Consider the following 18,069-nt stretch of genomic DNA (forward strand, 5'->3'; position numbering starts at 1 on the left):
TGGGGATAAGAGCAGTGGGGAGAAGATCAGTGGGGATAAGAGCAGTGGGGAGAAGATCAGTGAGGAGAAGAGCAGTGTGGAGAGAGCAGTGTGGAGAGAGCAGTGGGAGAAGAGCAGTGTGGAGAAGAGCAGTGTGGAGAGAGCAATGGGGAGAGAGCAGTGGGGAGAGAGCAGTGAGGAGAAGAGCAGTGTGGAGAGAGCAGTGTGGAGAAGAGCAGTGGGAGAAGAGCAGTGGGAGAAGAGCAGTGAGGAGAAGAGCAGTGAGGAGAAGAGCAGTGGGGAGAGAGCAGTGGGGATAGAGCAGTGGGAGAAGAGCAGTGGGGATAAGAGCAGTGGGGATAAGAGCAGTGTGGAGAGAGCAGTGTGGAGAGAGCAGTGGGGAGAAGAGCAGTGAGGAAAAGAGCAGTGAGGAGAAGAGCAGTGTGGAGAGAGCAGTGGGGATAAGAGCAGTGGGGAGAAGAGCAGTGGGGAGAAGAGCAGTGTGGAGAGAGCAGTGTGGAGAGAGCAGTGGGGATAGAGCAGTGGGAGAAGAGCAGTGAGGAGAAGAGCAGTGAGGAGAAGAGCAGTGGGGAGAGAGCAGTGGGAGAAGAGCAGTGAGGAAAAGAGCAGTGTGGAGAAGAGCAGTGTGGAGAGAGCAGTGGGGAGAGAGCAGTGTGGAGAGAGCAGTGGGGAGAAGAGCAGTGAGGAGAAGAGCAGTGAGGAGAAGAGCAGTGTGGAGAGAGCAGTGGGGATGAGAGCAGTGGGGAGGAGAGCAGTGGGGAGGAGAGCAGTGAGGAGAAGAGCAGTGTGGAGAAGAGCAGTGTGGAGAGAGCAGTGGGGAGAGAGCAGTGTGGAGAGAGCAGTGGGAGAAGAGCAGTGGGGAGAAGAGCAGTGGGGATAAGAGCAGTGAGGAGAAGAGCAGTGTGGAGAGAGCAGTGTGGAGAGAGCAGTGGGAGAAAAGCAGTGGGGAGAAGAGCAGTGAGGAGAAGAGCAGTGAGGAGAAGAGCAGTGTGGAGAGAGCAGTGTGGAGAGAGCAGTGTGGAGAGAGCAGTGTGGAGAGAGCAGTGGGGAGAAGAGCAGTGGGAGAAGAGCAGTGGGAGAAGAGCAGTGGGGAGAAGAGCAGTGGGGAGAAGAGCAGTGGGGAGAAGAGCAGTGAGGAGAAGAGCAGTGTGGAGAGAGCAGTGGGAGAAGAGCAGTGGGGAGAGAGCAGTGGGGAGAGAGCAGTGGGGAGAGAGCAGTGTGGAGAGAGCAGTGTGGAGAGAGCAGTGGGAGAAGAGCAGTGGGGATAAGAGCAGTGGGGAGAAGATCAGTGAGGAGAAGAGCAGTGTGGAGAGAGCAGTGAGGAGAAGAGCAGTGGGGATAAGAGCAGTGGGGAGAAGAGCAGTGTGGAGAGAGCAGTGAGGAGAAGAGCAGTGGGGAGAAGAGCAGTGGGGAGAAGAGCAGTGGGGAGAAGAGCAGTGGGGAGAAGAGCAGTGGGGAGAAGAGCAGTGGGGAGAAGAGCAGTGAGGAGAAGAGCAGTGTGGAGAGAGCAGTGTGGAGAGAGCAGTGGGAGAAGAGCAGTGGGGAGAAGAGCATTGTGGAGAAGAGCATTGTGGAGAAGAGCAGTGTGGAGAAGAGAAGTGGGAGAAGAGCAGTGTGGAGAAGAGCAGTGTGGAGAAGAGCAGTGTGGAGAGAGCAGTGTGGAGAGAGCAGTGGGGAGAAGAGCAGTGGGAGAAGAGCAGTGTGGAGAAGAGCAGTGTGGAGAGAGCAGTGTGGAGAGAGCAGTGTGGAGAGAGCAGTGGGGAGAAGAGCAGTGGGGAGAAGAGCAGTGGGGAGAAGAGCAGTGAGGAGAAGAGCAGTGAGGAGAAGAGCAGTGTGGAGAGAGCAGTGTGGAGAGAGCAGTGGGAGAAGAGCAGTGGGGAGAGAGCAGTGTGGAAAGAGCAGTGTGGAGAGAGCAGTGGGAGAAGAGCAGTGGGGATAAGAGCAGTGGGGAGAAGATCAGTGGGGATAAGAGCAGTGGGGAGAAGATCAGTGAGGAGAAGAGCAGTGTGGAGAGAGCAGTGAGGAGAAGAGCAGTGGGGAGAAGAGCAGTGGGGAGAAGAGCAGTGTGGAGAGAGCAGTGAGGAGAAGAGCAGTTGGGAGAAGAGCAGTGGGGAGAAGAGCAGTGTGGAGAGAGCAGTGAGGAGAAGAGCAGTGGGGAGAAGAGCAGTGGGGAGAAGAGCAGTGAGGAGAAGAGCAGTGTGTAGAGAGCAGTGTGGAGAGAGCAGTGTGGAGAGAGCAGTGGGAGAAAAGCAGTGGGGAGAAGAGAGGTGGGAGAAGAGCATTGTGGAGAAGAGCAGTGTGGAGAAGAGCAGTGGGAGAAGAGCAGTGTGGAGAAGAGCAGTGTGGAGAAGAGCAGTGTGGAGAGAGCAGTGTGGAGAGAGCAGTGGGGAGAAGAGCAGTGGGAGAAGAGCAGTGGGAGAAGAGCAGTGTGGAGAGAGCAGTGTGGAGAGAGCAGTGGGGAGAAGAGCAGTGTGGAGAGAGCAGTGGGGAGAAGAGCAGTGGGGAGAAGAGCAGTGGGGAGAAGAGCAGTGTGGAGAGAGCAGTGTGGAGAGAGCAGTGTGGAGAGAGCAGTGAGGAGAAGAGCAGTGGGGAGAAGAGCAGTGGGGAGAAGAGCAGTCGGGAGAAGAGCAGTGGGGAGAAGAGAAGTGGGGAGAGAGCAGTGGGAGAAGAGAAGTGTGGAGAGAGCAGTGGGGAGAGAGCAGTGTGGAGAAGAGCAGTGTGGAGAGAGCAGTGGGAGAAGAGCAGTGTGGAGAGAGCAGTGGGGATAGAGCAGTGGGGAGAGAGCAGGGGGGAGAAGAGAAGTGGGGGGAGAGAGCAGTGGGGGGAGAGAGCAGTGTGGAGAGAGCAGTGGGAGAAGAGAAGTGGGGAGAGAGCAGTGGGAGAAGAGCAGTGGGAGAAGAGCAGTGGGGAGAGAGCAGTGGGAGAAGAGCAGTGGGAGAAGAGAAGTGGGGAGAGAGCAGTGGGAGAAGAGCAGTGGGAGAAGAGCAGTGTGGAGAAGAGCAGTGGGAGAAGAGCAGTGGGAGAAGAGCAGTGGGGAGAGAGCAGTGGGAGAAGAGCAGTGGGAGAAGAGCAGTCGGGAGAGAGCAGTGGGAGGAGAGCAGTGGGGAGAGAGCAGTGGGGAGAGAGCAGTGGGAGAAGAGCAGTGGGGAGAGAGCAGTGGGGACAGAGCAGTGGGGAGAGAGCAGTGGGGAAAGAGCAGTGTGGAGAGAGCAGTGGGAGAAGAGCAGTGGGGATAAGAGCAGTGGGGAGAAGATCAGTGAGGAGAAGAGCAGTGAGGAGAAGAGCAGTGTGGAGAGAGCAGTGGGGACAGAGCAGTGGGGAGAGAGCAGTGGGGAGAAGAGCAGTGTGGAGAGAGCAGTGTGGAGAGAGCAGTGTGGAGAGAGCAGTGGGAGAAGAGCAGTGGGGAGAGAGCAGTGGGGAGAGAGCAGTGGGGAGACAGCAGTGGGGAGAGAGCAGTGTGGAGAGAGCAGTGTGGAGAGAGCAGTGGGAGAAGAGCAGTGGGGAGAGAGCAGTGGGGAGAGAGCAGTGGGGAGAAGAGCAGTGGGGAGAGAGCAGTGGGAGAAGAGCAGTGGGGAGAGGAGCAGTGGGGAGAGAGCAGTGGGGAGAGAGCAGTGGGAGAAGAGCAGTGTGGAGAGAGCAGTGGGAGAAGAGCAGTGTGGAGAGAGCAGTTTGGAGAGAGCAGTGTGGAGAAGAGCAGTGGGAGAAGAGCAGTGGGAGAAGAGCAGTGTGGAGAGAGCAGTGGGAGAAGAGCAGTGGGGAGAGAGCAGTGAGGAGAAGAGCAGTGTGGAGAGAGCAGTGGGAGAAGAGCAGTGTGGAGAAGAGCAGTGTGGAGAAGAGCAGTGGGGAGAAGAGCAGTGTGGAGAGAGCAATGGGGAGAGAGCAGTGGGGAGAGAGCAGTGTGGAGAGAGCAGTGAGGAGAAGAGCAGTGTGGAGAGAGCAGTGTGGAGAAGAGCAGTGGGAGAAGAGCAGTGAGGAGAAGAGCAGTGAGGAGAAGAGCAGTGGGGAGAGAGCAGTGGGGATAGAGCAGTGGGAGAAGAGCAGTGGGGATAAGAGCAGTGGGGATAAGAGCAGTGGGGAGAGAGCAGTGTGGAGAGAGCAGTGGGGAGAAGAGCAGTGAGGAAAAGAGCAGTGAGGAGAAGAGCAGTGTGGAGAAGAGCAGTGTGGAGAGAGCAGTGGGGAGAGAGCAGTGTGGAGAGAGCAGTGGGGAGAAGAGCAGTGAGGAGAAGAGCAGTGAGGAGAAGAGCAGTGTGGAGAGAGCAGTGGGGATAAGAGCAGTGGGGAGAAGAGCAGTGTGGAGAGAGCAGTGGGGAGGAGAGCAGTGAGGAGAAGAGCAGTGTGGAGAAGAGCAGTGTGGAGAGAGCAGTGGGGAGAGAGCAGTGTGGAGAGAGCAGTGGGAGAAGAGCAGTGGGGAGAAGAGCAGTGGGGATAAGAGCAGTGAGGAGAAGAGCAGTGTGGAGAGAGCAGTGTGGAGAGAGCAGTGGGAGAAGAGCAGTGGGAGAAGAGCAGTGAGGAGAAGAGCAGTGTGGAGAGAGCAGTGTGGAGAGAGCAGTGTGGAGAGAGCAGTGTGGAGAGAGCAGTGGGGAGAAGAGCAGTGGGAGAAGAGCAGTGGGGAGAAGAGCAGTGGGGAGAAGAGCAGTGGGGAGAAGAGCAGTGAGGAGAAGAGCAGTGTGGAGAGAGCAGTGTGGAGAGAGCAGTGGGAGAAGAGCAGTGGGGAGAGAGCAGTGGGGAGAGAGCAGTGTGGAAAGAGCAGTGTGGAGAGAGCAGTGGGGATAAGAGCAGTGGGGAGAAGATCAGTGAGGAGAAGAGCAGTGTGGAGAGAGCAGTGAGGAGAAGAGCAGTGGGGATATGAGCAGTGGGGAGAAGAGCAGTGTGGAGAGAGCAGTGAGGAGAAGAGCAGTGGGGAGAAGAGCAGTGGGGAGAAGAGCAGTGTGGAGAGAGCAGTGAGGAGAAGAGCAGTGGGGAGAAGAGCAGTGAGGAGAAGAGCAGTGTGGAGAGAGCAGTGTGGAGAGAGCAGTGGGAGAAGAGCAGTGGGAAGAAGAGCATTGTGGAGAAGAGCAGTGTGGAGAAGAGCAGTGGGAGAAGAGCAGTGTGGAGAAGAGCAGTGTGGAGAAGAGCAGTGTGGAGAGAGCAGTGGGGAGAAGAGCAGTGGGAGAAGAGCAGTGTGAGAAGAGCAGTGTGGAGAGAGCAGTGTGGAGAGAGCAGTGGGGAGAAGAGCAGTGTGGAGAGAGCAGTGGGGAGAAGAGCAGTGGGGAGAAGAGCAGTGGGGAGAAGAGCAGTGGGGAGAAGAGCAGTGTGGAGAGAGCAGTGTGGAGAGAGCAGTGTGGAGAGAGCAGTGAGGAGAAGAGCAGTGGGGAGAAGAGCAGTGGGGAGAAGAGCAGTGGGGAGAAGAGCAGTCGGGAGAAGAGCAATGGGAGAAGAGCAGTGGGGAGAAGAGAAGTGGGGAGAGAGCAGTGGGAGAAGAGAAGTGGGGAGAGAGCAGTGTGGAGAAGAGCAGTGTGGAGAGAGCAGTGGGAGAAGAGCAGTGTGGAGAGAGCAGTGAGGAGAGAGCAGTGGGGATAGAGCAGTGGGGAGAGAGCAGGGGGGAGAAGAGAAGTGGGGGGAGAGAGCAGTGGGGGGAGAGAGCAGTGTGGAGAGAGCAGTGGGAGAAGAGAAGTGGGGAGAGAGCAGTGGGAGAAGAGCAGTGGGAGAAGAGCAGTGGGAGAAGAGCAGTGGGAGAAGAGAAGTGGGGAGAGAGCAGTGGGAGAAGAGCAGTGGGAGAAGAGCAGTGTGGAGAAGAGCAGTGGGAGAAGAGCAGTGGGAGAAGAGCAGTGGGGAGAGAGCAGTGGGAGAAGAGCAGTGGGGAGAGAGCAGTGGGGAGAAGAGCAGTGTGGAGAGAGCAGTGTGGAGAGAGCAGTGGGAGAAGAGCAGTGTGGAGAAGAGCAGTGTGGAGAAGAGCAGTGGGGAGAAGAGCAGTGTGGAGAGAGCAATGGGGAGAGAGCAGTGGGGAGAGAGCAGTGTGGAGAGAGCAGTGAGGAGAAGAGCAGTGGGGAGAAGAGCAGTGGGAGAAGAGCAGTCGGGAGAGAGCAGTGGGAGGAGAGCAGTGGGGAGAGAGCAGTGGGGAGAGAGCAGTGGGGAGAAGAGCAGTGTGGAGAGAGCAATGGGGAGAGAGCAGTGGGGAGAGAGCAGTGTGGAGAGAGCAGTGAGGAGAAGAGCAGTGGGGAGAAGAGCAGTGGGAGAAGAGCAGTCGGGAGAGAGCAGTGGGAGGAGAGCAGTGGGGAGAGAGCAGTGGGGAGAGAGCAGTGGGAGAAGAGCAGTGGGGAGAGAGCAGTGGGGACAGAGCAGTGGGGAGAGAGCAGTGGGGAAAGAGCAGTGTGGAGAGAGCAGTGGGAGAAGAGCAGTGGGGATAAGAGCAGTGGGGAGAAGATCAGTGAGGAGAAGAGCAGTGTGGAGAGAGCAGTGAGGAGAAGAGCAGTGTGGAGAGAGCAGTGGGGACAGAGCAGTGGGGAGAGAGCAGTGGGGAGAAGAGCAGTGTGGAGAGAGCAGTGTGGAGAGAGCAGTGTGGAGAGAGCAGTGGGAGAAGAGCAGTGGGGAGAGAGCAGTGGGGAGAGAGCAGTGGGGAGAGAGCAGTGGGGAGACAGCAGTGGGGAGAGAGCAGTGTGGAGAGAGCAGTGGGAGAAGAGCAGTGGGGAGAGAGCAGTGGGGAGAGAGCAGTGGGGAGAAGAGCAGTGGGGAGAGAGCAGTGGGAGAGGAGCAGTGGGGAGAGAGCAGTGGGGAGAGAGCAGTGGGGAGAGAGCAGTGTGGAGAAGAGCAGTGGGGAGAGAGCAGTGGGAGAAGAGCAGTGTGGAGAGAGCAGTGGGAGAAGAGCAGTGTGGAGAGAGCAGTGGAGAGAGCAGTTTGGAGAGAGCAGTGTGGAGAAGAGCAGTGGGAGAAGAGCAGTGGGAGAAGAGCAGTGTGGAGAGAGCAGTGGGAGAAGAGCAGTGGGGAGAGAGCAGTGAGGAGAAGAGCAGTGTGGAGAGAGCAGTGTGGAGAGAGCAGTGGGAGAAGAGCAGTGTGGAGAAGAGCAGTGTGGAGAAGAGCAGTGGGGAGAAGAGCAGTGTGGAGAGAGCAATGGGGAGAGAGCAGTGGGGAGAGAGCAGTGTGGAGAGAGCAGTGAGGAGAAGAGCAGTGTGGAGAGAGCAGTGTGGAGAAGAGCAGTGGGAGAAGAGCAGTGGGAGAAGAGCAGTGAGGAGAAGAGCAGTGAGGAGAAGAGCAGTGGGGAGAGAGCAGTGGGGATAGAGCAGTGGGAGAAGAGCAGTGGGGATAAGAGCAGTGGGGATAAGAGCAGTGTGGAGAGAGCAGTGGGGAGAGAGCAGTGTGGAGAGAGCAGTGGGGAGAAGAGCAGTGAGGAAAAGAGCAGTGAGGAGAAGAGCAGTGTGGAGAAGAGCAGTGTGGAGAGAGCAGTGGGGAGAGAGCAGTGTGGAGAGAGCAGTGGGGAGAAGAGCAGTGAGGAGAAGAGCAGTGAGGAGAAGAGCAGTGTGGAGAGAGCAGTGGGGATAAGAGCAGTGGGGAGAAGAGCAGTGTGGAGAGAGCAGTGGGGAGGAGAGCAGTGAGGAGAAGAGCAGTGTGGAGAAGAGCAGTGTGGAGAGAGCAGTGGGGAGAGAGCAGTGTGGAGAGAGCAGTGGGAGAAGAGCAGTGGGGAGAAGAGCAGTGGGGATAAGAGCAGTGAGGAGAAGAGCAGTGTGGAGAGAGCAGTGTGGAGAGAGCAGTGGGAGAAGAGCAGTGGGGAGAAGAGCAGTGAGGAGAAGAGCAGTGAGGAGAAGAGCAGTGTGGAGAGAGCAGTGTGGAGAGAGCAGTGTGGAGAGAGCAGTGTGGAGAGAGCAGTGGGGAGAAGAGCAGTGGGAGAAGAGCAGTAGGGAGAAGAGCAGTGGGGAGAAGAGCAGTGGGGAGAAGAGCAGTGAGGAGAAGAGCAGTGTGGAGAGAGCAGTGTGGAGAGAGCAGTGGGAGAAGAGCAGTGGGGAGAGAGCAGTGGGGAGAGAGCAGTGTGGAAAGAGCAGTGTGGAGAGAGCAGTGGGAGAAGAGCAGTGGGGATAAGAGCAGTGGGGAGAAGATCAGTGAGGAGAAGAGCAGTGTGGAGAGAGCAGTGAGGAGAAGAGCAGTGGGGATATGAGCAGTGGGGAGAAGAGCAGTGAGGAGAAGAGCAGTGGGGAGAAGAGCAGTGGGGAGAAGAGCAGTGTGGAGAGAGCAGTGAGGAGAAGAGCAGTGGGGAGAAGAGCAGTGAGGAGAAGAGCAGTGTGGAGAGAGCAGTGTGGAGAGAGCAGTGTGGAGAGAGCAGCGGGAGAAGAGCAGTGGGAAGAAGAGCATTGTGGAGAAGAGCATTGTGGAGAAGAGCAGTGTGGAGAAGAGCAGTGGGAGAAGAGCAGTGTGGAGAAGAGCAGTGTGGAGAGAGCAGTGTGGAGAGAGCAGTGGGGAGAAGAGCAGTGGGGAGAAGAGCAGTGGGAGAAGAGCAGTGTGGAGAAGAGCAGTGTGGAGAGAGCAGCGTGGAGAGAGCAGCGGGGAGAAGAGCAGTGTGGAGAAGAGCAGTGGGGAGAAGAGCAGTGGGGAGAAGAGCAGTGGGGAGAAGAGCAGTGTGGAGAGAGCAGTGAGGAGAAGAGCAGTGGGGAGAAGAGCAGTGGGGAGAAGAGCAGTCGGGAGAAGAGCAATGGGAGAAGAGCAGTGGGGAGAAGAGAAGTGGGGAGAGAGCAGTGGGAGAAGAGCAGTGTGGAGAGAGCAGTGTGGAGAGAGCAGTGTGGAGAGAGCAGTGGGGAGAAGAGCAGTGGGAGAAGAGCAGTGGGGAGAAGAGCAGTGGGGAGAAGAGCAGTGAGGAGAAGAGCAGTGTGGAGAGAGCAGTGTGGAGAGAGCAGTGGGATAAGAGCAGTGGGGAGAGAGCAGTGTGGAAAGAGCAGTGTGGAGAGAGCAGTGGGAGAAGAGCAGTGGGGATAAGAGCAGTGGGGAGAAGATCAGTGAGGAGAAGAGCAGTGTGGAGAGAGCAGTGAGGAGAAGAGCAGTGGGGATAAGAGCAGTGGGGAGAAGAGCAGTGTGGAGAGAGCAGTGAGGAGAAGAGCAGTGGGGAGAAGAGCAGTGGGGAGAAGAGCAGTGTGGAGAGAGCAGTGAGGAGAAGAGCAGTGGGGAGAAGAGCAGTGGGGAGAAGAGCAGTGTGTAGAGAGCAGTGTGGAGAGAGCACTGTGGAGAGAGCAGTGGGAGAAGAGCAGTGGGGAGAAGAGAGGTGGGAGAAGAGCATTGTGGAGAAGAGCAGTGTGGAGAAGAGCAGTGGGAGAAGAGCAGTGTGGAGAAGAGCAGTGTGGAGAAGAGCAGTGTGGAGAAGAGCAGTGTGGAGAGAGCAGTGGGGAGAAGAGCAGTGGGAGAAGAGCAGTGGGAGAAGAGCAGTGTGGAGAGAGCAGTGTGGAGAGAGCAGTGGGGAGAAGAGCAGTGTGGAGAGAGCAGTGGGGAGAAGAGCAGTGGGGAGAAGAGCAGTGGGGAGAAGAGCAGTGTGGAGAGAGCAGTGTGGAGAGAGCAGTGAGGAGAAGAGCAGTGGGGAGAAGAGCAGTCGGGAGAAGAGCAATGGGAGAAGAGCAGTGGGGAGAAGAGAAGTGGGGAGAGAGCAGTGGGAGAAGAGAAGTGTGGAGAGAGCAGTGGGGAGAGAGCAGTGTGGAGAAGAGCAGTGTGGAGAGAGCAGTGGGAGAAGAGCAGTGTGGAGAGAGCAGTGGGAGAAGAGCAGTGTGGAGAGAGCAGTGAGGAGAGAGCAGTGGGGATAGAGCAGTGGGAGAAGAGAAGTGGGGAGAGAGCAGGGGGGAGAAGAGAAGTGGGGGGAGAGAGCAGTGTGGAGAGAGCAGTGGGAGAAGAGAAGTGGGGAGAGAGCAGTGGGAGAAGAGCAGTGGGAGAAGAGCAGTGGGGAGAGAGCAGTGGGAGAAGAGAAGTGGGGAGAGAGCAGTGGGAGAAGAGCAGTGGGAGAAGAGCAGTGTGGAGAAGAGCAGTGGGAGAAGAGCAGTGGGAGAAGAGCAGTGGGGAGAGAGCAGTGGGAGAAGAGCAGTGGGGAGAAGAGCAGTGGGAGAAGAGCAGTCGGGAGAGAGCAGTGGGAGAAGAGCAGTGGGGAGAGAGCAGTGGGAGAAGAGCAGTGGGGAGAGAGCAGTGGGGACAGAGCAGTGGGGAGAGAGCAGTGGGGAGAGAGCAGTGTGGAGAGAGCAGTGGGAGAAGAGCAGTGGGGATAAGAGCAGTGGGGAGAAGATCAGTGAGGAGAAGAGCAGTGTGGAGAGAGCAGTGAGGAGAAGAGCAGTGTGGAGAGAGCAGTGGGGACAGAGCAGTGGGGAGAGAGCAGTGGGGAGAAGAGCAGTGTGGAGAGAGCAGTGTGGAGAGAGCAGTGGGAGAAGAGCAGTGGGGAGAGAGCAGTGGGGAGAGAGCAGTGGGGAGACAGCAGTGGGGAGAGAGCAGTGTGGAGAGAGCAGTGTGGAGAGAGCAGTGGGAGAAGAGCAGTGGGGAGAGAGCAGTGGGGAGAGAGCAGTGGGGAGAAGAGCAGTGGGGAGAGAGCAGTGGGAGAAGAGCAGTGGGGAGAGGAGCAGTGGGGAGAGGAGCAGTGGGGAGAGAGCAGTGGGGAGAGAGCAGTGGGGAGAGAGCAGTGGGAGAAGAGCAGTGGGAGAAGAGCAGTGGGAGAAGAGCAGTGGGGAGAAGAGCAGTGGGGAGAAGAGCAGTGTGGAGAGAGCAGTGGGGAGAGAGCAGTGGGAGAAGAGCAGTCGGGAGAGAACAGTGGGGAGAGATCAGTGGGGAGAGAGCAGTGGAAGAAGAGCAGTCGGGAGAGATCAGTGGGGAGAGAGCAGTGGGGAGAGAGCAGTGTGGAGAGAGCAGTGGGGAGAAGAGCAGTGGGGAGAAGAGCAGTGAGGAGAAGAGCAGTGTGGAGAGAGCAGTGTGGAGAGAGCAGTGGGAGAAGAGCAGTGGGGAGAAGAGCATTGTGGAGAAGAGCATTGTGGAGAAGAGCAGTGTGGAGAAGAGCAGTGGGAGAAGAGCAGTGTGGAGAAGAGCAGTGTGGAGAAGAGCAGTGTGGAGAGAGCAGTGTGGAGAGAGCAGTGGGGAGAAGAGCAGTGGGAGAAGAGCAGTGGGAGAAGAGCAGTGTGGAGAAGAGCAGTGTGGAGAGAGCAGTGTGGAGAGAGCAGTGGGGAGAAGAGCAGTGTGGAGAAGAGCAGTGGGGAGAAGAGCAGTGTGGAGAAGAGCAGTGGGAGAAGAGCAGTGGGAGAAGAGCAGTGGGAGAAGAGCAGTGTGGAGAAGAGCAGTGTGGAGAGAGCAGTGTGGAGAGAGCAGTGGGGAGAAGAGCAGTGTGGAGAAGAGCAGTGGGGAGAAGAGCAGTGTGGAGAGAGCAGTGAGGAGAAGAGCAGTGGGGAGAAGAGCAGTGGGGAGAAGAGCAGTCGGGAGAAGAGCAATGGGAGAAGAGCAGTGGGGAGAAGAGAAGTGGGGAGAGAGCAGTGGGAGAAGAGCAGTGTGGAGAGAGCAGTGTGGAGAGAGCAGTGTGGAGAGAGCAGTGTGGAGAGAGCAGTGTGGAGAGAGCAGTGGGGAGAAGAGCAGTGGGAGAAGAGCAGTGGGGAGAAGAGCAGTGGGGAGAAGAGCAGTGGGGAGAAGAGCAGTGAGGAGAAGAGCAGTGTGGAGAGAGCAGTGTGGAGAGAGCAGTGGGAGAAGAGCAGTGGGGAGAGAGCAGTGGGGAGAGAGCAGTGTGGAAAGAGCAGTGTGGAGAGAGCAGTGGGAGAAGAGCAGTGGGGATAAGAAGAGCAGTGGGGAGAGAGCAGTGGGGAGAGAGCAGTGGGAGAAGAGCAGTGGGGAGACAGCAGTGGGGAGAGAGCAGTGTGGAGAGAGCAGTGTGGAGAGAGCAGTGGGAGAAGAGCAGTGGGGAGAGAGCAGTGGGGAGAGAGCAGTGGGGAGAAGAGCAGTCGGGAGAGAGCAGTGTGGAGAGAGCAGTGTGGAGAGAGCAGTGAGGAGAAGAGCAGTGGGGAGAAGAGCAGTCGGGAGAAGAGCAGTGGGGAGAAGAGAAGTGGGGAGAGAGCAGTGGGAGAAGAGAAGTGTGGAGAGAGCAGTGGGGAGAGAGCAGTGTGGAGAAGAGCAGTGTGGAGAGAGCAGTGGGAGAAGAGCAGTGTGGAGAGAGCAGTGGGAGAAGAGCAGTGTGGAGAGAGCAGTGAGGAGAGAGCAGTGGGGATAGAGCAGTGGGAGAAGAGAAGTGGGGAGAGGAGCAGTGGGGAGAGGAGCAGTGGGGAGAGAGCAGTGGGAGAAGAGCAGTGGGAGAAGAGCAGTGGGGAGAGAGCAGTGGGGAGAAGAGCAGTGGGGAGAGGAGCAGTGGGGAGAGAGCAGTGGGGAGAGAGCAGTGGGAGAAGAGCAGTCGGGAGAAGAACAGTCGGGAGAGAGCAGTGGGGAGAAGAGCAGTGGGGAGAAGAGCAGTGGGGAGAAGAGCAGTGGGAGAAGAGCAGTGGAGAGAGAGCAGTGGGAGAAGAGCAGTGGGGAGAAGAGAGTGGGGAGAAGAGCAGTGGGAGAAGAGCAGTGGGAGAAGAGCAGTGGGAGAAGAGCAGTCGGGAGAGAGCAGTGGAGAGAGAGCAGTGGGAGAAGAGCAGTGGAGAGAGAGCAGTGGGAGAAGAGCAGTGGAGAGAGAGCAGTGGGAGAAGAGCAGTGGGGAGAAGAGCAGTGGGGAGAAGAGCAGTGGGGAGAAGAGCAGTGGGGAGAAGAGCAGTGGGGAGAGAGCAGTGGGGAGAGAGCAGTGGGGAGAAGAGCAGTGGGGAGAAGAGCAGTGGGGAGAAGAGCAGTGGGAAGAAGAGCAGTGGGGAGAAGAGCAGTGGGGAGAAGAGCAGTGGGGAGAAGAGCAGTGGGGAGAGAGCAGTGGGGAGAGAACGCACACCTGGGGGCACCAGTGTTGATCATGCGGGTGCTAATGAGAATGTTCCGAACCTCACTATCTGCTGCCTGCCTGTCAGGAAGCTGGTTATCCACTGACGGATGGAGGAGGGCACAGAGAGCTGGGGTAATTTGGGCAGGAGGAGGTTAGGTGTGATGGTGTTGAAGGCCGAGCTGAAGTCCACAAACAGGATCCTCACAGAAGTCCCTGGTTTGTCCAGGTGTTGTTTGATATAATGCAATTGGTTTTGTCCATTGGTTGCAAGGGAGCAGTTTTGGTTTGAACATTGTGGGGCTAAAGTGTGAATTGTTTAACAGAGACATGCTCGCCTCATGAGGTTTGTTTGTTTATTTATTTTTGCAAGATGGACTTTTTTGGTATTTTTTTTCACAGGTAAGACCATTGATGGCCATATATCATCCTGCACTAATATAAATTAGAACGCTTTTTAAACTCCTCATGACCACCTTTAAGAGAATTTATCACGTTGTATTGTATTTATTGTGGTATATTTTGATTAACTTGTAGAGTGAAATCCCTTGTAATTAAGGGAATATATTTTTCATTAAAGATTTATATTACAATTGTGGCATGTTGTAGAAATAGTTTCTAAATATAATGGATGCTATTTTTCATAATAAATGTTAAAGAAAGGAAAAAGATAACTGGCCTAAGAATGGTAATGAGGAGTTTAAAAAGCGTTCTAATTTATATTAGTGCAGGATGATGTTTTCCCCTCTTTTCATGTCTTTTTAGTATATGTGGTTGTTTTAGATCACGTTTGACTTTCTCCATAGCCTTTTACTACATTCTCAATAGAATTCAAATGGATTGCATATTATATCACCCGCATTGCAAAAGGAACGGCTCGTAGAAATCGTATAATTTTTGGAGCGTGAACGTCCTTACGGGGATCCGCCCGCCATTAATGCAAAATGAAAAAAAAATTTTTTTTTTTATATATTACGCAGATAATTGGTCCATTCAGTTTGTACAGCACATAAAAGGTCTGAACTCATAGGGCCCTATCTTGCACCCAGCGCAATTGATTTTGTACACCGACGCATGTATCATTCCTTTTTTGTACCCGCGCAAAGCGCGCTTTTCCCTCCACAGAAGCACGTCGCTAAACTAGGGAATGAACTTGCGCTCCCTGGGCGGTTCAGTGCAAAAAAAGGAGGCGTATTCCGGCGCTAACAATCCCTGGTGCTATTTTGCTGTTCCATAAAACAATTGCGCCACTGACCAGAAAAAACCTAGTCTAAAGTCAGTGGCACGTTGCACGTTGTTCATTATGGTATTTTGAGGGCGCATGCTTGGCCATAATCAATGTAGCGTGTGCACAACGCGCATACACTTTGATTCTCTCATCTACACACAGACGCAGCAGTTTTCATTTTTGCAAATCATACATTATTATTATGATAGATAGATAGACAGACAGATAGATAGATAGATAGATAGATAGATAGATAGATAGATAGATAGATAGATAGATAGATAGATAGATAGATAGATAGATAGATAGATAGACAGTTTATTATAAAAGCATACATCTAGCTTACACATTTACCCAAATTATCATACGCCTGTTTAACCGAAGTTAATTTGGGTGTGTTTCTCCATCCCCAACGTCCCTGACGAGAACGTCGGTCTCCTCGGCTGTGAACCACTCCTCGCGTGCGTCTGGCAAATCCGCCGTTATAATAGGAATCTGCTTTAGAACAAGCGCGTCTGCTCTTAAAGGGAATGTGAGATGTCGCTCTGATTGGTTTATTTCACGTTACGCCCAAACCACACCTATGAAGCTACTTCAGACCAACCCATTTTAGATTTGCGCCGGGCGCAAGAGTCATTTATCCCGCCAGGAAAATTGCAACAGCGCCCAAGACCCGCCCACAAAGTTACTTGCGCTTTGCGCTTGACACTTGCGTTTCAGATCGTTAAAATAGGGCCCATGATGTGTACAATTAATGAATAGCCTGGCCCTGATTCTATGTTTCGGTGTGGGCAGTCAGAGTACTGGCAACATGTGAGAAGTAATACAGTGAGGGTCCGCTACAGATTAAAATTTAGAAGTGCTGGCCCACTTCAAGAACTAAGTTATTGTGCATATTGACTATTTATAATTAGTCATATAACTTTAAATCTGGGTAATTTTGCAAGTTTTTGTTTGTGATCTCTTTCAGAATAAGCAGTCATGGCAGAATGAATATGAGATTTATAGTGTGAGTGGAATGAAGCATGAAAATATCCTTCACTTCATCGGAGCAGAAAAAAGAGGAAGCGGAGTGGATATAGAGCTCTGGCTCATCACAGCGTACCATGAGAAGGTACATAAACACACACACACACACACACACACACACACACACACACACACACACACACACACACACACCCACACACCCACCTGTGAACATCGTCATGTAAGTGTTTGTCATCGGCTACACTCACAATAGATATTAGTGTACAGTGATTACTGCAAACTGTACAGTGTTTAATCCATAATATTTAACAAATTTGTAGTACAGAATACAATGATAAATATTTTATATTTAGTATGAAATGGAAATTGTGATCTTTTCTTTTCTATTGGGAAGTATATCTGAGTGAAACTTTTTCTGGAAAGAGAAAAAATGTAGGGCGGGACTTGATTATGTCATATCGGGAACTGGATTGTTGTTGTTTTGATAATTTGTTGTTATGAGATGTTGCGAGGGAAAGGGGAGGTTAATGTTTTTGATTAAAGATCACGATAATCATGAATTTAAAAAAGAATTATCTTCACTGATAAATCATTTACGATAAACATTGCAATACATTAAAAAATAAGAATGATTAGTTTTGATTTGATGGTGACATGTTAAACAGTAGCATGCTACATTACTGTCACATGACCTTACTATGTTGCACAACTGACAGAGACTGATTGAGTGTTGATGATATCGTGTGTGTGTGTGTGTGTGTGTGTGTGTGTGTGTGTGTGTTTGTACTCAGGGCTCGTTGACGGACTTCCTGAAGGCTAATGTTGTGTCCTGGAATGAGCTGTGCCTGATAGCGCAAACGTTTGTGCGCGGCTTGGCGTATTTACATGAGGATATACCCAACCTGAAGGATGGACACAAGCCTGCCATTGCACACAGGTACAGATCAGTGTTTTAGAGGCCCGAATATGATCATTCTCGTCTGAGGACCCCATCCTCATTTTGAACAGTCATCAATATAGTTTCCTGTATAAAGACTGTATACTGTAAAAGATGTATACTATAAATGTGTGTAAAATATTATTTGGAAAACATTTAGTTTAGTTAAATTAAAAGAAAATTTCTACTCATAGTAATGCACTGTTAAAGGAATTATTTATTTATATAATTATTTGTTTACTTATTTATTGACTTTTATTTATTTACATTATTTTTCTCTAAACTTTTTCATGGACCCCCAGAACTGGTTTGCAGCCCCCAGTCAGATGGCAGTGTGTGTCATTATTTGTTGTCCAGGTTACTCATTGTTATTCTCTCTCTCTCTCTCTCTCTCTCTCTCTGCATGCTGGGAGGTTTTGGGGTGAGAGTGGCGTTGAGTGAGAACTGAACTGCAAAACTTTTTTCTTTTCTTTTTTTCCTTTTTTTTCTTTCCTTGTCTTTTTTCTCTTTTTCTTTTTCCCCCCTCTTTTGCATGTTCTGACAGGTTTTTTGTTGTTGATAGTAAGTGATTCATTTTTGAGCGCAACTAAGTTGCGCGATAGGATGGCGTCTCTAGAGACGCCATCTCTATCTTTGCAGCATGGTGTGCGGTGTGTACCTGATGATGGTGTTATGGTAGAGGACGTTCTCGTGGCAGTGGGAGATGAGGTAGGGTTTGAAAGTATTATTTATGCCTCCCGAATGAACAAAGCGGTTGTTGTATTTGTAAAAGAGAAAAACACTGCTTGTAGGTTGATTAAAAACGGTATTGTAATACGTGATAATCTTGTACAGGTTACTCCGCTTCATGCTCCTTCTAGTAAAATCATTATTTCAAATATTCCGCCCTTCATTTCTAATGAGGCGTTGGAACGCGAATTAGTGAGATTCGGCAAGTTTGCTAGTGAGTTCAGAACGATCTCTTTAGGTTGTAAACATCCGTCTTTAAAACATGTTCAGTCTTTTAGAAGACAAGTGTATATGTTTTTGGACTCTCCAGAAAATACTTTGGATGTTTCTTTCCATGTAAAGCATGAAGGGAGATCTTACATGGTATATGCAACTACTGGCAACTTGCGATGTTTTGATTGTGGTGACATAGGGCATAAGCGGATTGCGTGTCCACGCAAAGAGCATGGAGGAGCGAAACAAATAGTTTCAGAAGGGGAAGTTGATGCTGTGATCATCTTAGTCGACAATGAAATCGCAGGTTCTTCTGGGTTACAGGCAGATACTGGTAAAGTAGCACGCGTCATCTCTGAGACAGTGTCTGTGGTGCCGATACAGTCAGCTGAGTCCAGCGCTAGTGACGTCACTCGTAGCGGGGATGCAGAGAACCCCATAGCTGGAACTAGCGTTATTGTACCAGGTAACAGCGATGTTGAGCAAAGTAACTGTAATGGTGAGGAAGCTGATGAAATTAATTCGAGTGGGTTATTAACTTGTACAGGCAATGATAATATTGATGCCATGTCTGATGAGACAGATTCAATTGACATTGAGGGTTCACAGGGAGATTTTCAAAAGAAAATCTCCTTATATACCCTTGAGGAAATAAATAATTTCTTGGATGATACTTTTGGTAAACAGGTGAATGTTAAAGATTTTTTCCCAGACATTGAGAAGTTTGTTAGGTCTGTTACAGTTCTTCAAAAAGCAGTTGGTTTCGATATTTTGAGTGAAAAGAAGCGTTTTCGACTAAAAAAGCATCTTACAGCGATAAGAAAATGTAGGAAAGAAAAAAAAAGTTCTTAAAATGATCAGGGGCCGTATTCACAAAGCATTTTATCTTACCACTAGGAGTACTCCTAAATCGCACTAAAAGATTTTAGCTAGGAGTTTTCTCTTAAAAGTTATTCACAACGCCTTTCAGACCTACTCTTAGTAAAGAAAAATGACAACTCCTAAACTAAGAGTGAGTCTTTGTTGCTATGGATGACGTCATTACTCATGCACGAGCTTGACTGAAGTGACCACCTTGATTGGCTGATGATTGTAACGCGGGAATGATTCCAAACCCCTCCCCTACGA

The 18,069-nt window shown here is 52.4% G+C and overlaps 1 protein-coding gene across 1 annotated transcript in view; it reads left to right on the plus strand.

Annotated features, from left to right (window-relative positions):
- The window catches only part of acvr2ab (activin A receptor type 2Ab), a 133,575-nt gene that overhangs the window by 100,423 nt on the left and 15,083 nt on the right, over window positions 1–18,069 (plus strand). Inside the window, exons 6-7 of the mRNA XM_081380320.1 lie at window positions 15,043–15,186; window positions 15,854–15,999. Coding sequence (XP_081236446.1) covers window positions 15,043–15,186; window positions 15,854–15,999 — 290 coding nt within the window. The remainder of the gene's footprint in view (window positions 1–15,042; window positions 15,187–15,853; window positions 16,000–18,069) is intronic.

The sequence above is a fragment of the Scardinius erythrophthalmus genome, assembly GCF_964197995.2.
Source record: "Scardinius erythrophthalmus genome assembly, chromosome: 12".
In the NCBI taxonomy this organism is placed as follows: Eukaryota; Metazoa; Chordata; class Actinopteri; order Cypriniformes; family Leuciscidae; genus Scardinius; species Scardinius erythrophthalmus.